General features: G+C 37.1%; 1 protein-coding gene across 2 annotated transcripts in view; it reads left to right on the top strand.

Annotated features, from left to right (window-relative positions):
• Nucleotides 1-21,193, top strand: part of luzp2 (leucine zipper protein 2) — a 70,886-nt gene that overhangs the window by 42,769 nt on the left and 6,924 nt on the right. Inside the window, exons 3-10 of one of the 2 annotated variants that reach the window (XM_047042314.1) lie at nt 1,094-1,164; nt 3,105-3,186; nt 6,330-6,392; nt 6,840-6,896; nt 11,046-11,108; nt 13,652-13,714; nt 18,025-18,099; nt 18,458-18,628. In XM_047042314.1, the coding sequence (XP_046898270.1) occupies nt 1,094-1,164; nt 3,105-3,186; nt 6,330-6,392; nt 6,840-6,896; nt 11,046-11,108; nt 13,652-13,714; nt 18,025-18,099; nt 18,458-18,628 (645 nt within the window). The remainder of the gene's footprint in view (nt 1-1,093; nt 1,165-3,104; nt 3,187-6,329; nt 6,393-6,839; nt 6,897-11,045; nt 11,109-13,651; nt 13,715-18,024; nt 18,100-18,457; nt 18,629-21,193) is intronic. The other variant, XM_047042315.1, reaches the window with a different exon arrangement.

Raw genomic sequence — 21,193 nt, forward strand, 5'->3', positions numbered from 1 at the left:
CTCAAAATATTGCTTGATGGAGCCATGATTCTTGGCTGTGGCTCCTGGGTAAACTTGTTCTGAGATTAATAGTATAGGAGTTAAAGCGATTCTTAACCTCCCAATGGGACATGACAACAATTTTGGGTCCATTTTCAATATCACTGTAATACCCTCATATTTGGTATGCAATATTGAAAAGACTTGCCCAGAGTATCAACATCACATACTGGCCACACATATTGCAACAGTTTCAAAGGCTGAGATGTGAGGATCATATGATCTTTGCCTTATGGGTATTCTCAAAGAAATGAAATTTTTAAGACAAAAGTAATAAAATAAATGTGTTACTTCTTCTGGATGTGTTGATTTATGATGGGAGTGTGCAACATCCTTGGTAACACTGATTAGCCTAGAATTACATGACACTTTTTTGTGATGTAGACTTTATTCAATGGATTTGTTAAATGCTCAAACTCTATCTTGATGTTTTAATCTGGTCTATGTTCTGGTAAGAAAGCAATTATGGAACTCCAAATAGTGTATGTATGGAAAGCAAACATTAGTTGACCAGTTTTTATGAATTATGAATACAGAGTATCCTTGGAATGCCACTTGAATTGATCATCTAACAAAAGTATGTATCTGAAAATGGTTTCCCAAAGCTTTTTTTAATTACAATTTGAATTACAAAATAATTTATAAGAATGTGAACTTACACATTTTCAAAATAAAGTCATTAGACAGACTCTTTGTATTATAAAACATGTCCCAGCACTAAGCACTTGGAATCAACCCTTGTCATTTACTGTTTATTGTGACATATGAAAAACATTTAATTTGATATACTGTATATTTTTCTATAACAATGTTGTATTCCTTGCACAGTATACACATAGTTGTGATAAAAGCCACCCACTTTTGCAATATGCCTGACTTCTCAGACTTTTCTCTATACAGTAAATACCTGAGGGCATTGAATTTGTATTTTTATTTGCCATTCTATCCCCATGTGAGTGCTTTGAAATGATTCCTTCAGAACAGAGTGAGACTGTGAATAGTCATGTTATAACCAGTTCCTTTTCCAAGAATAAAAATCTCTCTTTTCTTCTAGTCCCTGAAAAATGATGACTCGGTGGCCAAGAAGGATGTCCAGAGAATCCTGGAGCTCAGCCACAAGCAGAGGTAAATCAAAGCCTCTTAATTCCCCTCTCTTTCTCTTCCATGCTTAATGAACACATTGACTAAAGAACTTGCACATGAATTATCAGCTAGTGGCAAAAGTAACCCATGGACAATAGAAAATCTAACCAGCTATTATTATTATTTATGCAGCTAAATTATACTTTGAAGAAAACTTCCTTCAAACAACTACAGGTGAACTAAAATAAAACAACTACATTGCGGTTTCTTAATTACCAAAGCATTTATCAGTGATACAGTAAAAATTTGGGAAATGTGAAAAATTGTGTTGCATGTCGATTTAAGGTGTGCACATTTTCAGCCTGTTCCCCTAAAATGTTCAGTTAGGGGATACAGTGCTCTTAGTAAAAAGGTTGAAATGTGGCCCTGAAATGTGTTCCAAATTTAGTTCACATGACATCCTGGCTTTTGTTACTGCCCTGTTGCAATTCTTATGGTAAAATCACAAGCAAATGTTATGCCAACCACAGTGGTAAGGAAATAAAATGTTTGGTTGGCTGAGCTGATGGAAACAGACACGACCACTGGCATGTGAAATAATGCAGCGCATCACTGTAGTGCAGAAAAATGCTCTTCCAAATTCACAACATTTCCCACAGAAAGTGTTGCTATATTGACTCCAAGATATTGTTCCCTGACTGCACAATTGATAGACCATGACTATGTCACATGCTGTTACATTTCTAACTCAGTTTGCCCAACAAAAATGAATAATTCCTTGTTGCTGTAATCTTTTAGCTTAGTATGTTATGGGATTTAAGCCTTGTTGTTTTGTTAAGCACTCTGTCACAAATGATTTGGTTTACCAAGGTTGCCCTTTCAACAAGCCACCTGTTATTTTAGGATTACATATATTGTACATTACAGTTTCAAATGCTTGCATTTATAAAGCACTCTCAATTGACCATAAAGAGCCTTTGGCTATTAGGAATGTTTATAATGTAGCGTATTTTGTAACATACCGTACCATCTGTTTGAGACTTGCAGATGCATCTGAAGTCTTTACACAGCTTTTGTACCACAGTAGTTGTAATTAAATACACTACAAAAGGTTAATTGGGTGTTGGGAACACTATTCAATTTAGGCACTAGTGCAGATATTGGGAAACTTATTCACTCTTGCTCTATAGATTACATTTAAGTTTTGCCATGAATCTGAAAGTACTGTTTACAGATATGTCTCGGTGGTAAAGCATTTGCCTGCAAATCAAGAGGTTAACAGTTCAAATATACACCTATATTTTGCTTTGGATGAAGGCAACTGTTGAATGAATACATCACTACTCAGAGCCTTTTCTATGATATTCAAAATTGAGGTTAGCTACATCGTGTTTCCTTTTATAATCCTTGTGATAAGTACATAGCTGAGAGATTCACAAACTTGTCTACAGTAGGAAACCACCAAGACACTCCCTATAGTTGGTTGTCTAAGTGACTAGAAATAAGCATCTTATAAAGGCCAGAGCTTCAGTGTTTTTATGCAGAGATAACGGAACCTGCCAGAAGGTCAGCCTCCTCTGCAGTTCTCCATCCCTCAGGCCTTTATGGTAAAATGGAACTTATGAGTTAAGGGCATAGACAGCCCCTATTGCCAGACAAAGACAGAGTTTGTTAAATAGCTGTTATAGGAATTGGTGAGCGTGAGGACAAATATTATTTGACTTGAAAAGACAGAATTCAACAAATTGGCCTGAATGTCAAGTTCTTTGTCTGACAAAAGAAAACAATTAAGACCACAATGTGGTAGGTTTAGAACACAATTCTGTAAAAAAAAAAAAAAAAAAACTTTGACAATTATTTTGTTTTGTCAAAATCCAGACAGTCCAGGAGATTGGTGCCTTGGTACCTTGGCACTGCAGGAGACTAAGTGAAGCAGTGCGGTATGTGCTAAAAGAGTATTTCTCACCTCCTCTCCATTGCAGGGAGGAGATGAAGTCCCTTCAGGCAGCCTTGCAGAAGCAGCTGGAGGAGGCAACTGAGAGAGCGGAGAAGCAGCAGGCCACGGTGAGAAAGTGGACTTGTCAACACCTTCCTCTTATAACCACCCCAGTCACCTGGCGCCCAAACATGCAGGCCTTATCTGCTCATTACCCATGAGACAACTCTTCTGGTTCACTATATTCCACAAGTTAATATCCACCTTTGTTACACCCCTGAAAATAGTGAGAAAGGAACAAAGAGATTAAGGTTTGTTCTCTTAATGATTGAAAGTTTTTGTTAGGGGTGCATGCACAAGTATTATTATTGTTATTATGTTTCCATCTTTTAATGCCTTCTCAGTTCTTCAGCTGAATTTCAAATTTTTTGTTTTTATGTTGTTTTTTTTCCTCAATTTGACTTAGCAATTTTAACTCAACAATCGCAACAATCATTTAATTGTCACTCATTGCCTTGACTTTTCCATCATCTGTCATAGCTGGACATTCTTGACAGCCAATGTTAAAATCAGTTCAGGATGTATTAGATCCAGTCTACAGTCTACTCCGCTTCGCGTCGTGCCTAACAACTCCCCTTACCTGTTCTAAAATCAGCGTAAACCACGGCCTCTTGGGGCTTATTGCTTAAATATGTTATTTTTTCAACATTCTGGAACTCTCAAGGCTTGATGTTGACTGTGACATCTGTGCAAATCATGTTTAGAATAAGAATGACATATGTGTGTATCTTTGTTATTTTTATAATAATAAGAGGACTAATCCCAGACAACGGTACTTATAATTATGAAAACTATTTCCTGGATTTTGATAGTCGTTTGGAAAGTTTTGTAATATTCTAAACTGTATTGAAATACAAAATGCATGAAATGCATTGCACTTGCATTGCAAAGGCCAGACAATTCATAAACTTCTGATTTACCAATGTGCTGGCAGTCTGGGAAATGTATACAATGGAAGAACTAGCTATTGCGAGAATGGGGCAGACTACTGGATGACAAATATGAATGATCTACTGCAGATTTAGCAGGTGATTTCAGAAAAGCAAATTAAGACAGGTTTTCATCATGCCACTATTGAATCTTTCGTATTGAAACATTTATATTTTTGTGACTTTTTGACAACCCTGTGTGTGTGTAAAAATTGTTGATGAGATTTCAGTTTCAGCTTTGGAATTGTATGAAGTACAATACATAAAACAATTGAGAGAAAGCTCTTTTGGTGAAAATGAGTGAACATGCACATCACTATACTCAACCAATTAATTGGGCCTTGCCCATGCTAGCCTTAAGATATTTTATGGTGCTAAAAGTGCCCCGTAATTCTGTAAGAGGTTAAAAAAGGTCAGTAGTAATAAGGTAGGGGTTGACAAATACTTTTACATAATCTAAATAAGTAATAAGTAAGCAATTTCCTAAATATCTTTTGAAGCTTTTTTGTGCATCCGAGTTTATAAACTCCTTAAAAATGTGATTAATGTATGTTTATGAATAATTTGGAAAACAAAAAATGATAACTTGAGCGGTAGCATGTATGCTAACCAACACGTTAGCCTACAGAGAGAAGTACGGTACAGATGATGTTCATAATTTATTCCCATAATTAATTTTACACCATGTTAAATATGGAAAACTAATTTCATGGATTTCAGATGAGGCTTACCTGTTCCTTTGGGACGATGAAACGTTTTAAATTAAAACAGCTAATAATTTGCCTTGAATAAAAAAATATTGGCAACCTGATACAAAGGTTTCAGTATTTTAGTTGCAGCTAAATATGTTGGACTTTGGTTGAACAACTCCCTTTGGTGCTCAGTGAAAATGAACAAACTTGGGTTTGTAAAAAAAATATTTTTTACCCATTGCCTCATACATCAAATCTCACCTCGCCACTGAGATGTCAAACAAGCCCAACTTACATTTCTCTGCCTCCAGCTATATCTGGGTCTCAACTGAAAATAAAAAGACCACCATACTGTTCACAAGCATACACATACATTCATAATTACTCTGCACTCAACAAATATGTTTAAAAGTTCCATGATAAATACACACATATATATATATATAAATATATATATATATATATATATATATATTTAATAACTAGTATGGTTAGAAGTTGAAATAGTAGTAGTATTACGATGTTATTGTTCCAATTATGTGACTTCTTATGTGTGATCACCTAAAGAGTTTTTTGTTTTGCAATTGATCATACTGTTATTACAGTATTACAGTAAAATATTAATTAAATGTAATATTCATATTAATTCAGAAACAGAAAAAACTAGCATAGTACAGTTAACAGACAGAACCAATTGTAATTACATTTCAGGACTAGTGCACAAAACTGCCATTGTTTTACCCTCCTGTGCCTCGACTCCAATGAGGCAGAATGGGACTACAATGTTTTCTTGACATCCCCATGGGCAGACACAAACTGAAAGGCTCAAACATGAACTGTGATGCTATCTGGCCCTGCTCAGGGGCTGTGTGTCAACCACAGAGACCAAGTTTACAGTCCCCCGGTTCCCTCCCAAGATGAGGTCACCTGGACCATGAATCCTGCCTCTTCATCCCGAGGACAATCTAGATGACCTTACACAAGGACGTACACTCCCTCAGACCCGTTCCTAAATAGGTGTGACAAAAAAATCTGAAAACCAATTTTCCTTCGGAATCCATTCTTTAAGATGTAGTCCTGCTCAGTGGGTTGCCATCTGCAAAGAGTAATCCAGACCTTACTGCCTGTTAAATACACAACACAAGGGAGGGCTGCACGACTGAGACAAGCCTAGCTTGTGATAAAAGTTTTGCAAAGATCTCACTCAGACAATGAACATATGGGCTATAAAATTAAGCACACAGTGGAAAGTTGTCAGCCACCATTTGAGGCCATAAACTCCTCTCAGACTGACACCCTGCCCTCTTTGAAAGTCAGTTGAGCGAGATGCTGAAAAGTCATATTGTCTAAAGCAAATGTGTGAGACAGCAGAGCGAGAGTAATTAGAGGATTGATTTATGTGTAGTAAATCTTTTAAGACTGACTAAAACACCAGCATAAGATGTGAAATAGAACCATATGGGGTACTTGGAGCCCTATAAAACAGTTTATTTTGTTTGACCTTGGATTGTGTGTTTAGTAACTAGTTTGAACATTATCAGTATGAATTAAATAACTGAAGAGGTAAAAGTTACAGTTTTTTGTCAACAGATCAAGTTTCTTAAAATGGAGATGGAGAAAAAAAACAAGATCATCAAGGACCTACAGCAAGAGGTGAGTCTGAAACTCAAATTAAACATACATATAAGATCAAAGTAAAATTAATGTGCGAGTACTAGTCAATGTCTCTTGTTGATAATTTGATAGGTTGATCATTCATGAACAGTTTGTGTATGTTATACAAATGCCATACACTGTATACGGACCAGGTTTTCCAGTCATTGTCAGGGGGGTTAATTTATTGACAGTGCTGAGGGAGGGAGTTGAAGATTGGTTGAGAACTATTAGCAACTAAATAGCATTATTTTGAGCCTCTGGGCCTTAAGTGACCTTCTAATTGGATAACCCAGTGTGACTTGTGGTTAGTGGCTGCAGAGGTCTTGTTTAAAGTGATAGTCAACAGCCAAATACCCCAGGTTATCAGAGAATAACGTAATCAATCAGAAGCTGAACTGCAGTGCTTGGTAGATGCACATATTATAGCTTTGGATAACTTCACAGGTGGAACATGAATTCCATGTAAGGGAAGTCTACAGAAACATTCAAAGCAAAAGCCAGGTGAGTGCTAGGGAATTCACACTGCCGGAGGGAGGTCAGAAAACATTCTGTGACATTATTAACTCAGCCAACAAGGGACAAAAAAACTATGTGGAGAATATAGCCAGTGGGCCTTGTTCGGACACAGCAAACTCTATTAGGGACAAACAGCAGCGGGAGAGGCAATACTACCAGTGACTCAAATCAAGCCGGTTGTTTCCACAGTAGGGGAGGTAATGTTGCATGTGTTGACAGTATTATACAGAAGGTTATCCTAAATCACTAAATGACCTATTAACAAGGCCATAATTTGACTTTGTAATAACCAATTAAAGAGTTTTCCACCATCTAACATCAACCTTATTAAGATCAGAGCACGCTAGAAAATTTGATGTGGATGTACACAGAATTCTTGTTTGAGATATAAACTGAGGGGGATTTTTTTTTTCTTACGTTCTTTTAATCTTGTGTACATTAAATTGTAAGGAAAGTAAGAGATAGATACTGTATATAAGGAAGCACACATTCCTCCAATACTGTGACTGTCTTTAGTGGCAACGTAAACTGGTTAAAATATACTTCATTCTTTATTGGAATTGCCATCTGAAAAGATTTAAACAGTTAAAATGCAGAAGTACTCGAAAAGGCCCCAAACCACATTGAAGGTACATTATATTGGGCTAGTGTTCCTTAATCATTTGGTCATTGTAGCATTGACCTTAAAGTTTAAAAGAAATCCTGTGCAAGGTCCATCTTGAAAAGGCCTCTCAAGATCTGAGTGTCTTTGTTGCTTTACTCAATGGGGTCAACTCCATTCAACAGAGGACGTTGGCTCATACTTTGAAAGCTGTGCAGCTTTGACATTTTAAGTTATGGCTGTATCCTGTACCAGATCATGAAAACCAGTCAAAGAATGTTGAGTTTCTTCCCTGCAAGATAAATAAAGTTTATCTATCATAGTTACTGAGGTCTGGGGAAAAGTTATCTCATCACTTTTACTCTCCTCCCAAAAGGGCTAAGGTTAGACTGAAGTGGTTTGCTCAGACAAAGTGGCATTGGCATGTACTGTACACATAAAAGTTTAATATCAGAGACAATACATTACTGTGTATTACAATATACTCAAACTCTGGAAAACTAGGAAAAATGTAAAATAGAGTAAAATGCAGTCCTGGCATAATTAATGAAATGTCATCTGCATAGATAAGGGGACGGTGGCGCCTATTTTTTATTCTCTTACTATCATCCTTACTAATTGACTCAGCAAGGAGTTCAAGATAAATATGCAAATAATAGTGGAGATAGCAGCCCACCCTGCCTTACACCACTGTCCAAACTACAGGAAGGTAGCAGGACTCATTTGTAAACAGCTCTAGGACTTGAACGATTGATAACTTGAGAGTCCATTTGACAGTCAAGTCACCGCACAGCCTAGTGACAATGAGCAATAAATTATCTACTTTCTGTGTTGTCCAGTGATATACAGTTATAAGAGCCTTTTTAGAAAACATTTTGTATAATATTTTCTTTAGGAGTCATTATCATGGCTTTAAAATAGTATTTTCGAACAATCACTAGATAAAGCACAATTGCGTTATGTGCTCTCCACCAGTTATTAGTGTCCACATTAATATTTTTGACAAAAACTGACCAGGAAACCTGAAAGTGTTCAAATGGTGATCCATATGTTCCTTCAGTATCAGGGAAGTAGGGGACACCTGGAAGCAGGGGAGTACAATATGATGAAAGGCTGACACAGATTGACTGATGAAAGCAAAAGTACAGTTGCATTGACTGATCAATGTTTTCTAAAAGGAGTGCCTAAAAGCTTGTCACATTTAAATATACATTTTTGCATTTAAATGGTACATTATTGGTACATTGTTGATAACCAATTTTCACATGAATGGTTGTCAGGTATCAGACGCGTCTGTATATTTGATGCCATTCACAATATTTTTTACATTTAATCACACCTGATACAATACTGATACTATCATAATGTAGATAATGTAGTGACAGGGTACCTGTGACTACAGTGTTGTTACTAAAGGTATTATTACGTATTTACATGGTAATTAATGTACATTAAAGATGTCCCAGTTCTAATAATTAAAAACCTGCATCTGTGTTTATTCTTTGATTTATTGACTTGAAGCTATAGTTTATGTTACTTCTGTGAGAAAATAGTGCTGATCCATGTCACGGAAGAAACTTTATGAGTGCCATTCACTGTAAACTCATAATCTATGATTGGCTCTGGGGACTTGATGTGTGCATTGTGAGACAAGGCTATAGAATGATTTCGAGTTAGACTTGATTCTTGCTGCAATGTGCCAGCTTTGTAGTGCAGCAGCACAGTAGACAGCTCTGCCATTACAGTTGCTTAGCTTTTGAGATTGGAGGGCATCATTGTGATATGTGGAGACAGATGTGACAGATTCAGAGGTTAAACATAATGTTAATGTAACTCAGCCAAACGTGTCATGAGTCACCATTGAGATGAGGGTGATCTGTGTCTCAGCCAATCATTTTTCTCAACTTAGAGTGAAGTATGACTGCACAGTAGGTGCCAGCAGGTATCACAGTTATGAGTGTATAAACATTGTGTAGAAATATAAAAAGGACTGTCTGGGTCAGTGAAAGAAGAACACTGGTCAAATGTCTCCCTCACAGATGGAAGAAGTATTGTGTATAACTATCACATTGCATATTCCCATGCTCTACATTAGCTGCTTCCTAAATATAAACAAAAGATAATGACCATGATAAAAAATCGGTATTTTGAGCCCCACATATTGCCAACAATATGGCAACACTTGGCAAATGACACACTTTGACATACAGTATGTGACTCTGGAACTCATTTTGCATAATGTTACATGACATATGAGCTGCACTGGATCCGTTTTCACTTTAGGTCTGTTCTGGGGCAACCACATGTCACATTTTATGACAGCTGCCATTTCTCTGAGTCTCAGAGGGTGGCCTTTCTTTAGAGAGGAGAGGAGGTGCAAGTGTTTGGTCTTGATGCCCGGCCAATTCTGCCCCATTGAATCACATAGCACTGCCATTCCACCTCATTAACTCTTGTGGGTTGAGTGTGTGTCTGTGTGTGTGTGTGTGTGTGTGTGTGTGTGTGTGTGTGTGTGTGTGTGTGTGTGTGTGTGTGTGTGTGTGTATGTGTGTGTGTGTGTGTGTGTGTGTGAGGGAGGGAGGTTGGGAGGGAGGGAGGGAGGGAGGGAGGGAGTTTGTAGAAAAGAGGAATGAAAGATAGAAAAAGTGAGCGTGTGTCTGTTTGTGAGAGAAAGACTGTGGAAAGCTCATTTCCTTTACACAATAGAAAAAAATACCAGCAGATAATTGTACTAATACTTATAACTAATGCTCCCTGCCAAGTTGCACCTGATCTGCTCCTTATATTTTTCACATTTTATAGTACTAATATATGAGATTTTGAATATCCTAAATGATTTTGGCTATTTAAACATTTATGCCATGAAAAACCAACAAATTAATATTGTTAAATATACTATTCAGACAGTCAAAAGGCTTAGTTTGAGTGGTTCCCGCATGCCCTAAACGTTTGTTACTTCTTGTCCTTTGTTGCTCTTGGTATCTGCTGTTGCTGTTTTTGAATATTTAGTGGGCGCCATGTGTGTCTTTTGGGAACCACTTAAAGTTGCAAGTGACTACCACTGGAAACCACTATGGGTGTGAGAATCCCTTTTTAACCTAATTTTGTTTGCTGCCTTATTATTGTGGCTTTCTGTTCTCTGCTTGTGTTGTGTCAACATACAGTACAGCAGTTGAGTTTTAACAATAGTTGTAACAATAGTTCCAGCAATTACTGAATAAACAGCACATATGTGATCAGATTTCCATGATCATATTCCATTGATTGATTCAACAGATGAGTGGTAATTGGCTATTTTCTTCTGCTTTGTTTTAAGTGTAAAATTGAGCGTGTTAGACAATGCACTTGATCAAAGGTAATTATGGCATAGATTAACTCATTTACAATTGTGCTGCTGAGTAGGTAGATCTGATTAATCAAAATTGATTTGTCCGTCCAGATGTAAACACAATATCTTCATTATACCCACACTACCAAATATCTTCTCAAATCATCAAAAATATCTCATTTAATTTCTGTCTGATTTCTTACAGAACAAGAGCTTGAAAAGCAAACTTCTATCTGGCAACAAACTTTGTGATGTTCATGCTGAAGAGGTCAGTCATTTAATACAATGGGATTCTTTATGTACCGTGTGTCTTTGCTAAAGTCATACTGTAGTGAACATGGGTTAGGTAAGGTAATTAAAATTCAAAAGCTAAATATTTTATTTTCTCCAAAGAAATAGTATGTTCCATGCACACTATTTTTCACTATACTTGCCCTATGTTCAACTCAGTCTAACACTGTTAATGAAACCACAGATCTCACCTTTACTGTAAGTGAACTGTAATTTGCGTGTGGTTATTTTAGTTTGTAAATCAGTTCCGATCAGCATTCCGTGGAATTACAACGCTGTCGTACTAAAATACTGCTGTGGAATGGTATTTCTGTTAAAGAGTGGCATTCATTAGAGCGTCCGTTCATGTACGTACGTAAACAGAACAAATTATGGGAATTTCAACTGATGTTTAACTTTTAGTGTAGTGTGCTTTGCTATTCTAATTATGTTTGATTAAAGTTAGTGACAACCATTCTTGGCCCATTAAATGTAATTCGTTCTGTACGTTTTTTTTAAACTTTTGCTGCAAAATAACCGTTTTGGTTTCCATTTTCTCTGTATCATTGAACCACTGGGATGAAATGAAGACTGAAGCTAGTTCTAAGAACAAAAATGATCCTCAATTGGGATGACAACTCTCTTTGAAGAACTAGAAATACTACATTTTGTAAACACAAAACTCTGTTTTTCATTAACTACAAAGATACTTATTTGTGCTTCTGCATTTTCATCCTGTATACATACTATTTGGAAAGCTGGTCTTCGACAATGCTGCAATAGACTATATGCTTCCAGATGATTTTTGAAGCAAATATTCTCGTTTTCTCTCTTGCAAATTGACATGTTCACGCAACAGACACAACAACTCTCCAAATCCTGTCCAGTACACTTCCCAATTTTGATTCTACGGGTCAATAACCAGTTTAGATTGTTCTCATGTGTGACCTGTCATGATAGTGGTTAGGACCATCCATAGAGGCATGACCCACAAAAAAGCTTAAAACTTTCTCTCCAACCAATTTTTGTGGCAAGGTGAAAAGGCATTGACAGTATAATTGTTCTATAAGTGAGTTAATCCATGTGAATCTCATCTTGAATAAGCAGTGGATTAAAGTATTTTGTTCCATTTATTTGAGTAAAGCCCCATATTTCTGTATGACTGCATGTCATCATTCTGTTTTATTGCATGATCATTACAACTATTACAACTCAGTGTTGTTGGCCTGTATTAAACTCCAAAATGCATATCCCTTCCTTTCTGACACATTTAACTTTATGACCAGCTCCCACCAAAACAAACTTAATGACCCCTGATCTAACACTGGCTGGCTTGCTTCTGTGGATTTGACATTTCTCATATATTTATTTAGCCTCTGACATTTTATGACTAGCCCAAGAATACAAGCATTCTATTTAGTTATAGTACCTGGGGTCAGGATGGCTGTCCTGGGAGGGAAAAGTACTTTGTGAATAAAGAGAACAAGATAAAGAAGTTAATGGTTCTCGTAAAGGAAACAGTGGTAGCTTGTATTGCCATTGCCATTATTATTTCACAAAGTACATTAAGTTATCATAATAGTGATCTTGTTCTGAATGACTGACCTTTTGAAAGAGCCACACAGTAATGTAATTAAAACATAACTTTTTCACTGTATAACATAAAAATTACATTTGTTGTGTACAATCATGTTGAAGGGAACCTCTTTGTCACGGCTCACGCACACACAGACGTGACACTCTTTCCCTTTTAAAGGGAATTTTATTATTTAATTTCAAGGCCCATTTCTAAAACACAATTCCTGATTTATTGAAACAGTTCAAACAAGTCTAAAGCATATCTCCATTTCACAGATTTTTAAGTATCCTTTTTAACTTTATTTCCTCTTTGATTTATGCATCTTTTGTTTTTTGTAATTCCTCCTCAGATAACCTTTTCCTTCTCTCTTAAAACTTGTCTTTGTGTGAGCGACCTCAGTAAACTAGTGGTTTATACAGCTACCCTCCCAATCCTTCATCTATTACTGATAAGGAGCTAAAGTAATGTTAATCTGTATGATAACGTGTGTTTGTTTACTACTATGTTACAGGTGAGGTGGAAGGCTGGGCAAAGTCATGCATTTAGTATTCTGTCAAGTGTGATTGTGCTGAATGAGTGAGAGCTTGTGTGTACGTATTTGTACAACCACTTGTGTGTTTCTTGTTTGTGGCTTAGAATATGAAATAGGAGGAGAAGTAACTAGGGGCCTGCATGTGTGGTGGTGGTTGTGTACCTAGTGGAGTGGGAGCAGGAATACAGCTTTAGACAGTGGGCAAGAAGCCAGTGTGTGACTGCATCATTGTGTGGGCTTTGCAGTTCACTGAAGAGGAGATTTGATATTTTCTTGCTCTCTGTAGGTCCCTCCTTTGAGTCAGAGCTTTGCCCAGGGAACACTCACAAAGGAGTGTTCCGCTGCAGCCGGTAAAATCCTGCTACGTGATCTAAAACCAATTTCCCTATTTGAATAAGCTAACACTTATTTTCTTATCTTCTACTTGCAGTCCAAAAAAATCCAGGCTCAACTGAAAGAGCTGCGGTACGGGAAAAAGGATTTAATTTTCAAGGTAAGCGCAAACTGAAGGGGCAGCTTTATTGCTGTTCCAGACCATAGGTAAACAGGTGCTTGAGTCCACCTGGGATGGATAATCCCATTGGGATGGGGGGAGGGGCAATTTTTCTTGATTTAGACCGCAGTTGACAAGATTCTCTTATAGTGGTGACCTGTCTACAGAGAGCCTCAGCACTCAGATTCACACAACTATAGACTGTTAATCGTAAAAGACTGAAGCACCAGTACCATGTTGTCAAACCCTCTAGGTAATGACACATTAAAGTTTTCTTTTTTTATTCTAGTCTCAACACTAACAGTGTGATCAAAACCAATCTTCTCAAGATTTAGAGGTTTATCCAATGACTACTAAATGACCTAAATCCAGTGTCGTTCTTTTTTTCAACATTGTCCTTATATATTATCTTTGTTCCTTACCGTGTTTAATTCAGTCGGGAATAAAACAATTATATGATTGATCATATTTTTTATGGGATGTTTTTACAGCATTGGGGCTACACTGGGTGGTTATTAGGATTACTGATTGCTACTGGTTTAATAACTTGCTATTTAGTCTCCATTTGTAAACATACCATGAATAATTGCCAAATGTATCTTAAGCTACATAATTGGAAATAGTTCAAACGCTTTGGCCACACACTGACACACACAGTACAGGCCTATTCTAATTGCAAAAATTGACCTTTTTCAGGACTTTTGTATTTTAGGATTTGTATAATAATCATTGGCATTTACTGGGCACATTGCCTGACCTTTCGGTTCTTGTTTGCAGTGCTAAGTCGGGAAATGTCAGTTGACATTTCTGCCACAGTGCCCTGTAATACCATTTCATAAATGTAAGATATGATCCCTCTGACCCATCATTTTAAGCTCTGTCAGATGGAATAATGACAGAAGAGGATAGAGAAAGGCCTCATTCTTCTCTGCTGAGCTTTATGGTTCTACACACCCTGAATATATTGTCCACTGTGTCTGCTCTTGTGGTTCTATTCTGGCCCAAGGATGAATGATAGGAAAGTATTTCTGTCAGTGTCACAGATGGTAAATCATTGTCACCAAACCACAAATCACAGATGGCCACTATCCCCAAAACAGCCTTATTCTTTAATGTTCTTAAACCCCATTTAAACAGTACACTATTTAATACACTTCTTTTATTTACAAACTGTAGACAATATGAAAATGGAAAAGTTCAATGTTCATTGCAGCAACCTGGAGATGGAATTCATCTCCAGGAGATGGAACCTGGAGATGGAATTAATTTGGAAAAATTGAAGGGTGGACAATGGACATACTACTGGAAATGGCCCTTGGCCATGTATGTTTGTGGATACTCATACACAATCATACACTGTTTAATATATAATAGTTATGTGTTAGGTTATTGTAAGGATGAAATCTCTTAACAGGTAGACCGGACAGAGGCACGACGATTAGAAAAGGATTGACTCAGGTTTTATTAGCAACGACATCGGATCATGCCACCAATCCACAACAGAGTGGCTAGCATGAGTGAGAAACATGTCTCTCAGATGGACATTATATACATCGGACTGTACAAATATAGTAACCACCAAAACATGTCCTTAAACGGTACTCATTCGACGACTTAATGCTCAGGGAAAACAACACACAGGTGGTTCGTTCATCACTCATTGTTTGTACTATTTTCTGCATGTTGCTCTTTCCAAAGGTGAAAATAGCACATTCTCCAATCTGTGTATTGTCAGAGGCTCACTGCATGACCTCTTGACCACAGCAAGTTACTGTACCAAGTAGGAACTATGTACCACAGGTATGCTAAATCTTACCATTGTAATAGAGTTCCTTATAATATATCTGTTATATAGCATTATTTGTTATACAATGCCTATAGACATGATTTTCTGTCCAGTGGAATAAAGGTCTGTGGATTTTAAAGTTGTATTTATAAATTATAAAGACTAGTTATCACTTAGGCCAAACCTTTGTTGACCCTTACAATTAAAGTTCCTGAGTTGCAGTTTTCTCATAAAAGCAAAAGAATGATCAAAGCTCTTTTTGGTTAAAAACTGAATCCTATTTGTAGTTCTTCGAATGTAATTATTTGAACCAATGTGTTCAGATTTGTTGATTATTAAGTGCCAATTCCTATTAATGTGACGGTTGGAATTAAGACTTTTTGAAATTCCTTACTATAATTTTTTCTTTTCAAATTATATCTAAAAATCCTGCTTTTTTGTTCACTCTTCAGTAGACATTCTCTGCCCCCTATCTTATTACTGTAATTCAGTCCACAGAGCAATGAGTACCTCTGCCTTTCAATCGGCATTTGCTATGGAGAGATTATATACTCTCCTTTTAGCTCATGATTAAAGAACGACTTCTCTAAGTTTATTACTTTAGCTTCCAGTTAAAAAAGGCCTTGAGGGGAAGAAAGATCTGACTTGTTCTTTGAAAACTGTATTAAATCTAATTCTGGCCTTTATTCTGGATGTAAATGCTGTGGCTGTCTAACAATAAAACTAAATCTATGTGATGCTTACTTGTAAATGTTAAGCTCCAATCTTCGATCAATGGCATAGCTGTTAATGTCTTTACTCACTCAATGAAATCCGACAACAACTTGAGTGAGCGAGCAACCTTCCCTGGAAACTACATGTGTTTACAAAGTCTGTCTGCTCTGGAATCTGGGGGGGTATTCCAGAAAGCTGGTTATGCGACATAACGTGGTAACTCTGCTGCAGCAACTTACTGGCAATGTTGCTACAACGCTGGCTGTCATATAAGGAGTTAACTTACCTGGGTATGTTGCATAACCTGCTTTCTGGAATACCCCCCTGTTCATGGTCCTCAAAATAAGACAAACTGTGTAAACAAATTGTTTTTTGTTGTTCTTTCAAAAAAATATGTGGGTCTATATTACCTTCAAATGAAATACTGTAGTTAGTCAAGAGAGAGCCTGATGAAAGTGATTAAGAAGGAAGACTAACGAGAAAGCAGTTAATAATAAAACAGCATCTGAAGGTAGGCTTCTCTAAAAGATAAGAAGTAGAATTCAAGGCAACATGCAATAAAGACCAGACAGCTTGGTGCCGAAAACTCAGGAAGATAAATGTGAGATAAGACCTTTCATGAACTTCATCATTTAGAAAACTACTACCCTTAGCCTTAGCTGTTAACACCAAATGGATACATATTTTCCACTACAGAACATAAATACCTTTTTCCGCAAGTTATTGATATTTCTCATGCCAAAGAGATTGACCTTGGTATTTCTGAATGCACACCTGTAAAGTATTTCTGAATGCACGCCTGTATAGTATATCATTCCGGGAGCCCAGTGAAAGGCGCACCATAAACTTTCACAACGCGAAGTCCATCAACCAGATCCCTTTTATTGAAGCCATCTGTAAATCCTCTTCTCCTATTAAGAGTCTTCTGCCTTACCTGATGAATTTCTCAATATTGGAATGAGTAGAGTTGGTGGGTCAATTAATTTCTTATGTCGATTTGCGAATGGGAATTTAATTTGTGGAATGATTGAAAAAGCCTTATTGACAATTTATGGATGGAATTCTAGAGTGCAAATGGAGTTGACCCCAACAATGCTCTCCAAGGAATCTTGTGATTTTAGCAACCACTTTTTTGTATTGAAAATATCAAACTTCACCAAATAAGCATGATCATTTATAAAATAATTAAATCATTAACTGGTAACACTTTAGATGAGCTCACCAAATTCATAATGTATTAACCAATTTGTTACCTATTAGTTAACAGTTTGTTCACCATTAGTTATTAATTGTTTATATAAAATGTATCATTAGTAAAGCATTTGTTCACACAGTTAGGGTTAGGGTTTGGGTTTGGGTTTGGGTTTGGGTTTGGGTTTGGGTTTAGGGTTTAGGGTTAGGGTTAGGGTTAGGGTTAGGGTTAGGGTTTAAGTTTTGGTTAACGTTTAGGGTTAAGGTTTAGGGTTATGCTTTACTAATGCTTTACCAATGATACATTTTGTATGAACAATAAATAACTAATGCTGTACAAACCGTTAACTAATAGGTAAGAAATTATTATTAAATTATGAATTTGGTGAGCTCATCTAAAGTGTTACCCATTAACTTTATGTAATTTCTCAATATATTTCTTTCTTTCTTTTACAAGCCTGGGCTTAAGAAAAAAATGAACCATCAGGTAAAAGTGATGACAAAGTTAGCAGAGTAATCAGGAGGCAGACATGGCTAAGCAAGACAAGGTGTGAAATGTAAATGCAGAATTTTCAGAATTCAAGCATTCAAATGTTTTAATAGTCCTGTCTTTCAACAGGGGCAACAACTAATGGATTTAGAGCACAAGTTAACAGTGGCCAAGGATGAGCTGGAGAAGGCTGCCCTCGACAAGGTAAATGTTAGCAAATGTTTGTTCAAATGATATATTATTATATTGGCTGGCTACGATGTTCTTTATCACGCCAATCATGCCATGCGATATTTCTCAACTGCAATGTGCAAGTTAGCGATCTGGTAAAGTACTGTGTACAATACATATTCGACTTTTTTATAAAAAGATGCTTCGATGGGTTTGTTGCACTATTACAGTACAGTAAGATTAATGGATTAAAGCACACTAGTATATTTAGACTGTTGTTGTGACATGCCATCTGTTTAATCAGTTTGTGTTGTGTGCGGGATAGGCAAGGAAGCCACCAAATATTTGATTGAGTGTCAACTCTCATGTTTACCTTATTGTTTTGGGACAGGAATCTCAGCTGAAGGCATTGAAAGACACAGTGCACATCTGCTTTTCAGCTGTCCTGCAGAACCAGCCCACTGGCGGCCACAGATTCCCTGCCACTTCTACCCACTTGTTTAGATACTCTTCACTTGTGGTGAACAACTCCAGACTCACTTTCCAACAGCCACATGCCAAGGTAAGGTACCTCTTTTAATTGCCACAGCTCTAGGCTGTGAAGTGTGTATTTATGTTATTCAGTAAATGACACTTTTCTGAGAAGTGTCTAGGAACACATTTACAATTACAGTAAGACCACTGACTGAAAAATATGACTCCTGAAGCACTGTTCAAAAATAATTTAGATCAGATAGTGTTGGAAACACGGCCCAGCAACTTATGCAGGCTCTTCTATTTAAACATATACTCTTAATTAAAATAAAATGTAAAATGACAGACTCTTTATTCTGGGTCTTCAAAAGAGACTCTTCAGAGTCTTGTCAGTGAGCACAAAATCGGTTTTACTGCATCACTTGAAAGCAAACCAAGGATGACAGTTGCAGACATTTATGGGGTCTGAAAACTCTTATGTTTCTTTCTTATTTGCTTTTCACAATGTATGCTTCATGTTTTGGCTACCCACAATGTTTTGTTATCTCGTTGTTTATGATCTATGCACTAAAGACCTATGCACTTTTGTAAAGCTCTCTCTTGGAAGTCGCTTTGGATAAAGGCGTCTGCTAAATGAATAAATGTAAATGTAGAACAGGATTCGCCTATACCTCAAGTATGGAAACTGTTTTTTTTTCATCATTGTCGGACCTTCATTTCTGCACCAGCCACAATATTAATACATTCCAAAAGGATTTCTACACAGTAGCGTAAGAGTTTAATACGGGCAATTAATGGATATGAGAAAGGATTGACAGTTAAATATTCTTTTTGGACAGGGTCAGTCTTATATCATTTAAATCTCTCACTTTCTGGTTTTACTACATTTGATCTTATGAATCCCATATATTGTTAATAATACAATATTTAGAGGGTAACAGCAAAAAATCTGGCAAAGCTGGTTCATGTGGCTCTCCGAGAATTTATCGCTGTCAGTCAGCACCACCGTCATGAAGTCTTGACACTCCTACTTTACAGCCAGGGCGCTCTTTTTAAGACCAGGAACTCTCCCGCACTCCGACTCCAGTACTTTCAGAAAGTAAAAAGTAATTAGTGATGGATTTAGTAATTAATCATTTTCAGAATTTGACAGTCTCATGAACTAGCCTACCTCGTGACACATAAAACTGTGATTTTTACTTATTTACAGTGACCAGAATCCATTGTTTCAAGACATTGATTTAAATAGACTTTACCTCCCTCTATTCGGAGACTCTATGGATCTTTGTTTGGAACTGAAACGGTGCTGAATGCTTTCAATACACTTGTCTCTGTGAGAATGGAGCACACCTTCTCTCCTCAGCATGGGGCGCCATGTCAGACTTAATCACAGATTGTGTTAGTTCTGATTTCTGCACTACAACTGCCATAGCTGCAGTCACACTGAAATCATCAAGCCGGGCACAATGCTGCTGCTGGGGCATTTTATCTGCCATGATCCTGGTGAGCAATTTTGTCTCTTAAGAGGCTTTCCTCCCCAATGCAGTCGGAATTCATTCTGCTTCTATGTCTTGGATGTCTAAGAGCTTTGACGCTCCAGCTATGTGCCACCCAAAGGACTTTTTTCTCTCCTTTCTATTTTTTTCACAGCTTTTCTTGATCACACTTAATACCCCTCCACCATGCAGTGGTGCTGTCATGTAAAGCAATGTATTGTAAAAGCCACTTTACATCCAAATATATAAACTATACTCAGTGTTCACAGCTGCGGAAGATGACTCCATTATAGCAGATGAGAATTTGCTGGTGTTCCTTTTCATTAGTGTGTGGCAGTGAATGAGGGTAGAGAGGCTGCCTGACACAGACAAGTCAACTAAAATAAACTAGGGTTGAGCTAAAATCTCCTTATGCTAATCAAGTTTTTACACTTTTAGATTAGCATACAAATAGTTCCAATCCGTTGCCCTTTGATTGCCGCTATCCTCTCCTGTCTCTACTGTCTCTACTGTCTGTTGGACGAATCAGAGTTTTCACTGTACAGATTAATGTGCCGCTCCATCTGTTGAAGTACACACATTTACAAGGAATGGGCCATGTCTCATTTTGATCTGTCAAGGATGGTCAAAATACAGACCCCCCCCCCCTCTCCTTTATGTCTGCAGATGGACCTACATTTTTTCAGAGAGAAAGGAGTATGTCAGCTGTTTTTGATTGGTGATTCTGTATACACCTACTCTTCCTCCAAAACATTTCTATGAACCAGGACCCTCAATACCGCACTCAAATTATTCCATATGCCTATCCATGATCTGCTTTCGGCTGTGGATTTTTGTATCTATTATTGATTAAATAGAAAATTAAAGCTGCTGAATGCATTCTGTTGGACAAGCTTCTATTTGTCAGCCTGCATGACTAATATGAGGCCTATTATTGTAATTGATCAAAAGGCAATTATTGGGCACAATGCAAGTAATAATGGAAAAGCAATGAAATAAAAGGTTACAAGGTTTTTACAATTCCTACAAACGGCTTTCGCAAAACATAACTTGCAGGGGCCATTATCCTCTGGCTGGATGATAAAATATAGAGTATTTTGTTGGCACACTCTTGTTGAAATCCGCTTTGTGTCTTTGGATTCCAAAGTGGATCAGTG

This window comes from Hypomesus transpacificus, chromosome 19, assembly GCF_021917145.1.
Source record: "Hypomesus transpacificus isolate Combined female chromosome 19, fHypTra1, whole genome shotgun sequence".
NCBI lineage: Eukaryota > Metazoa > Chordata > Actinopteri > Osmeriformes > Osmeridae > Hypomesus > Hypomesus transpacificus.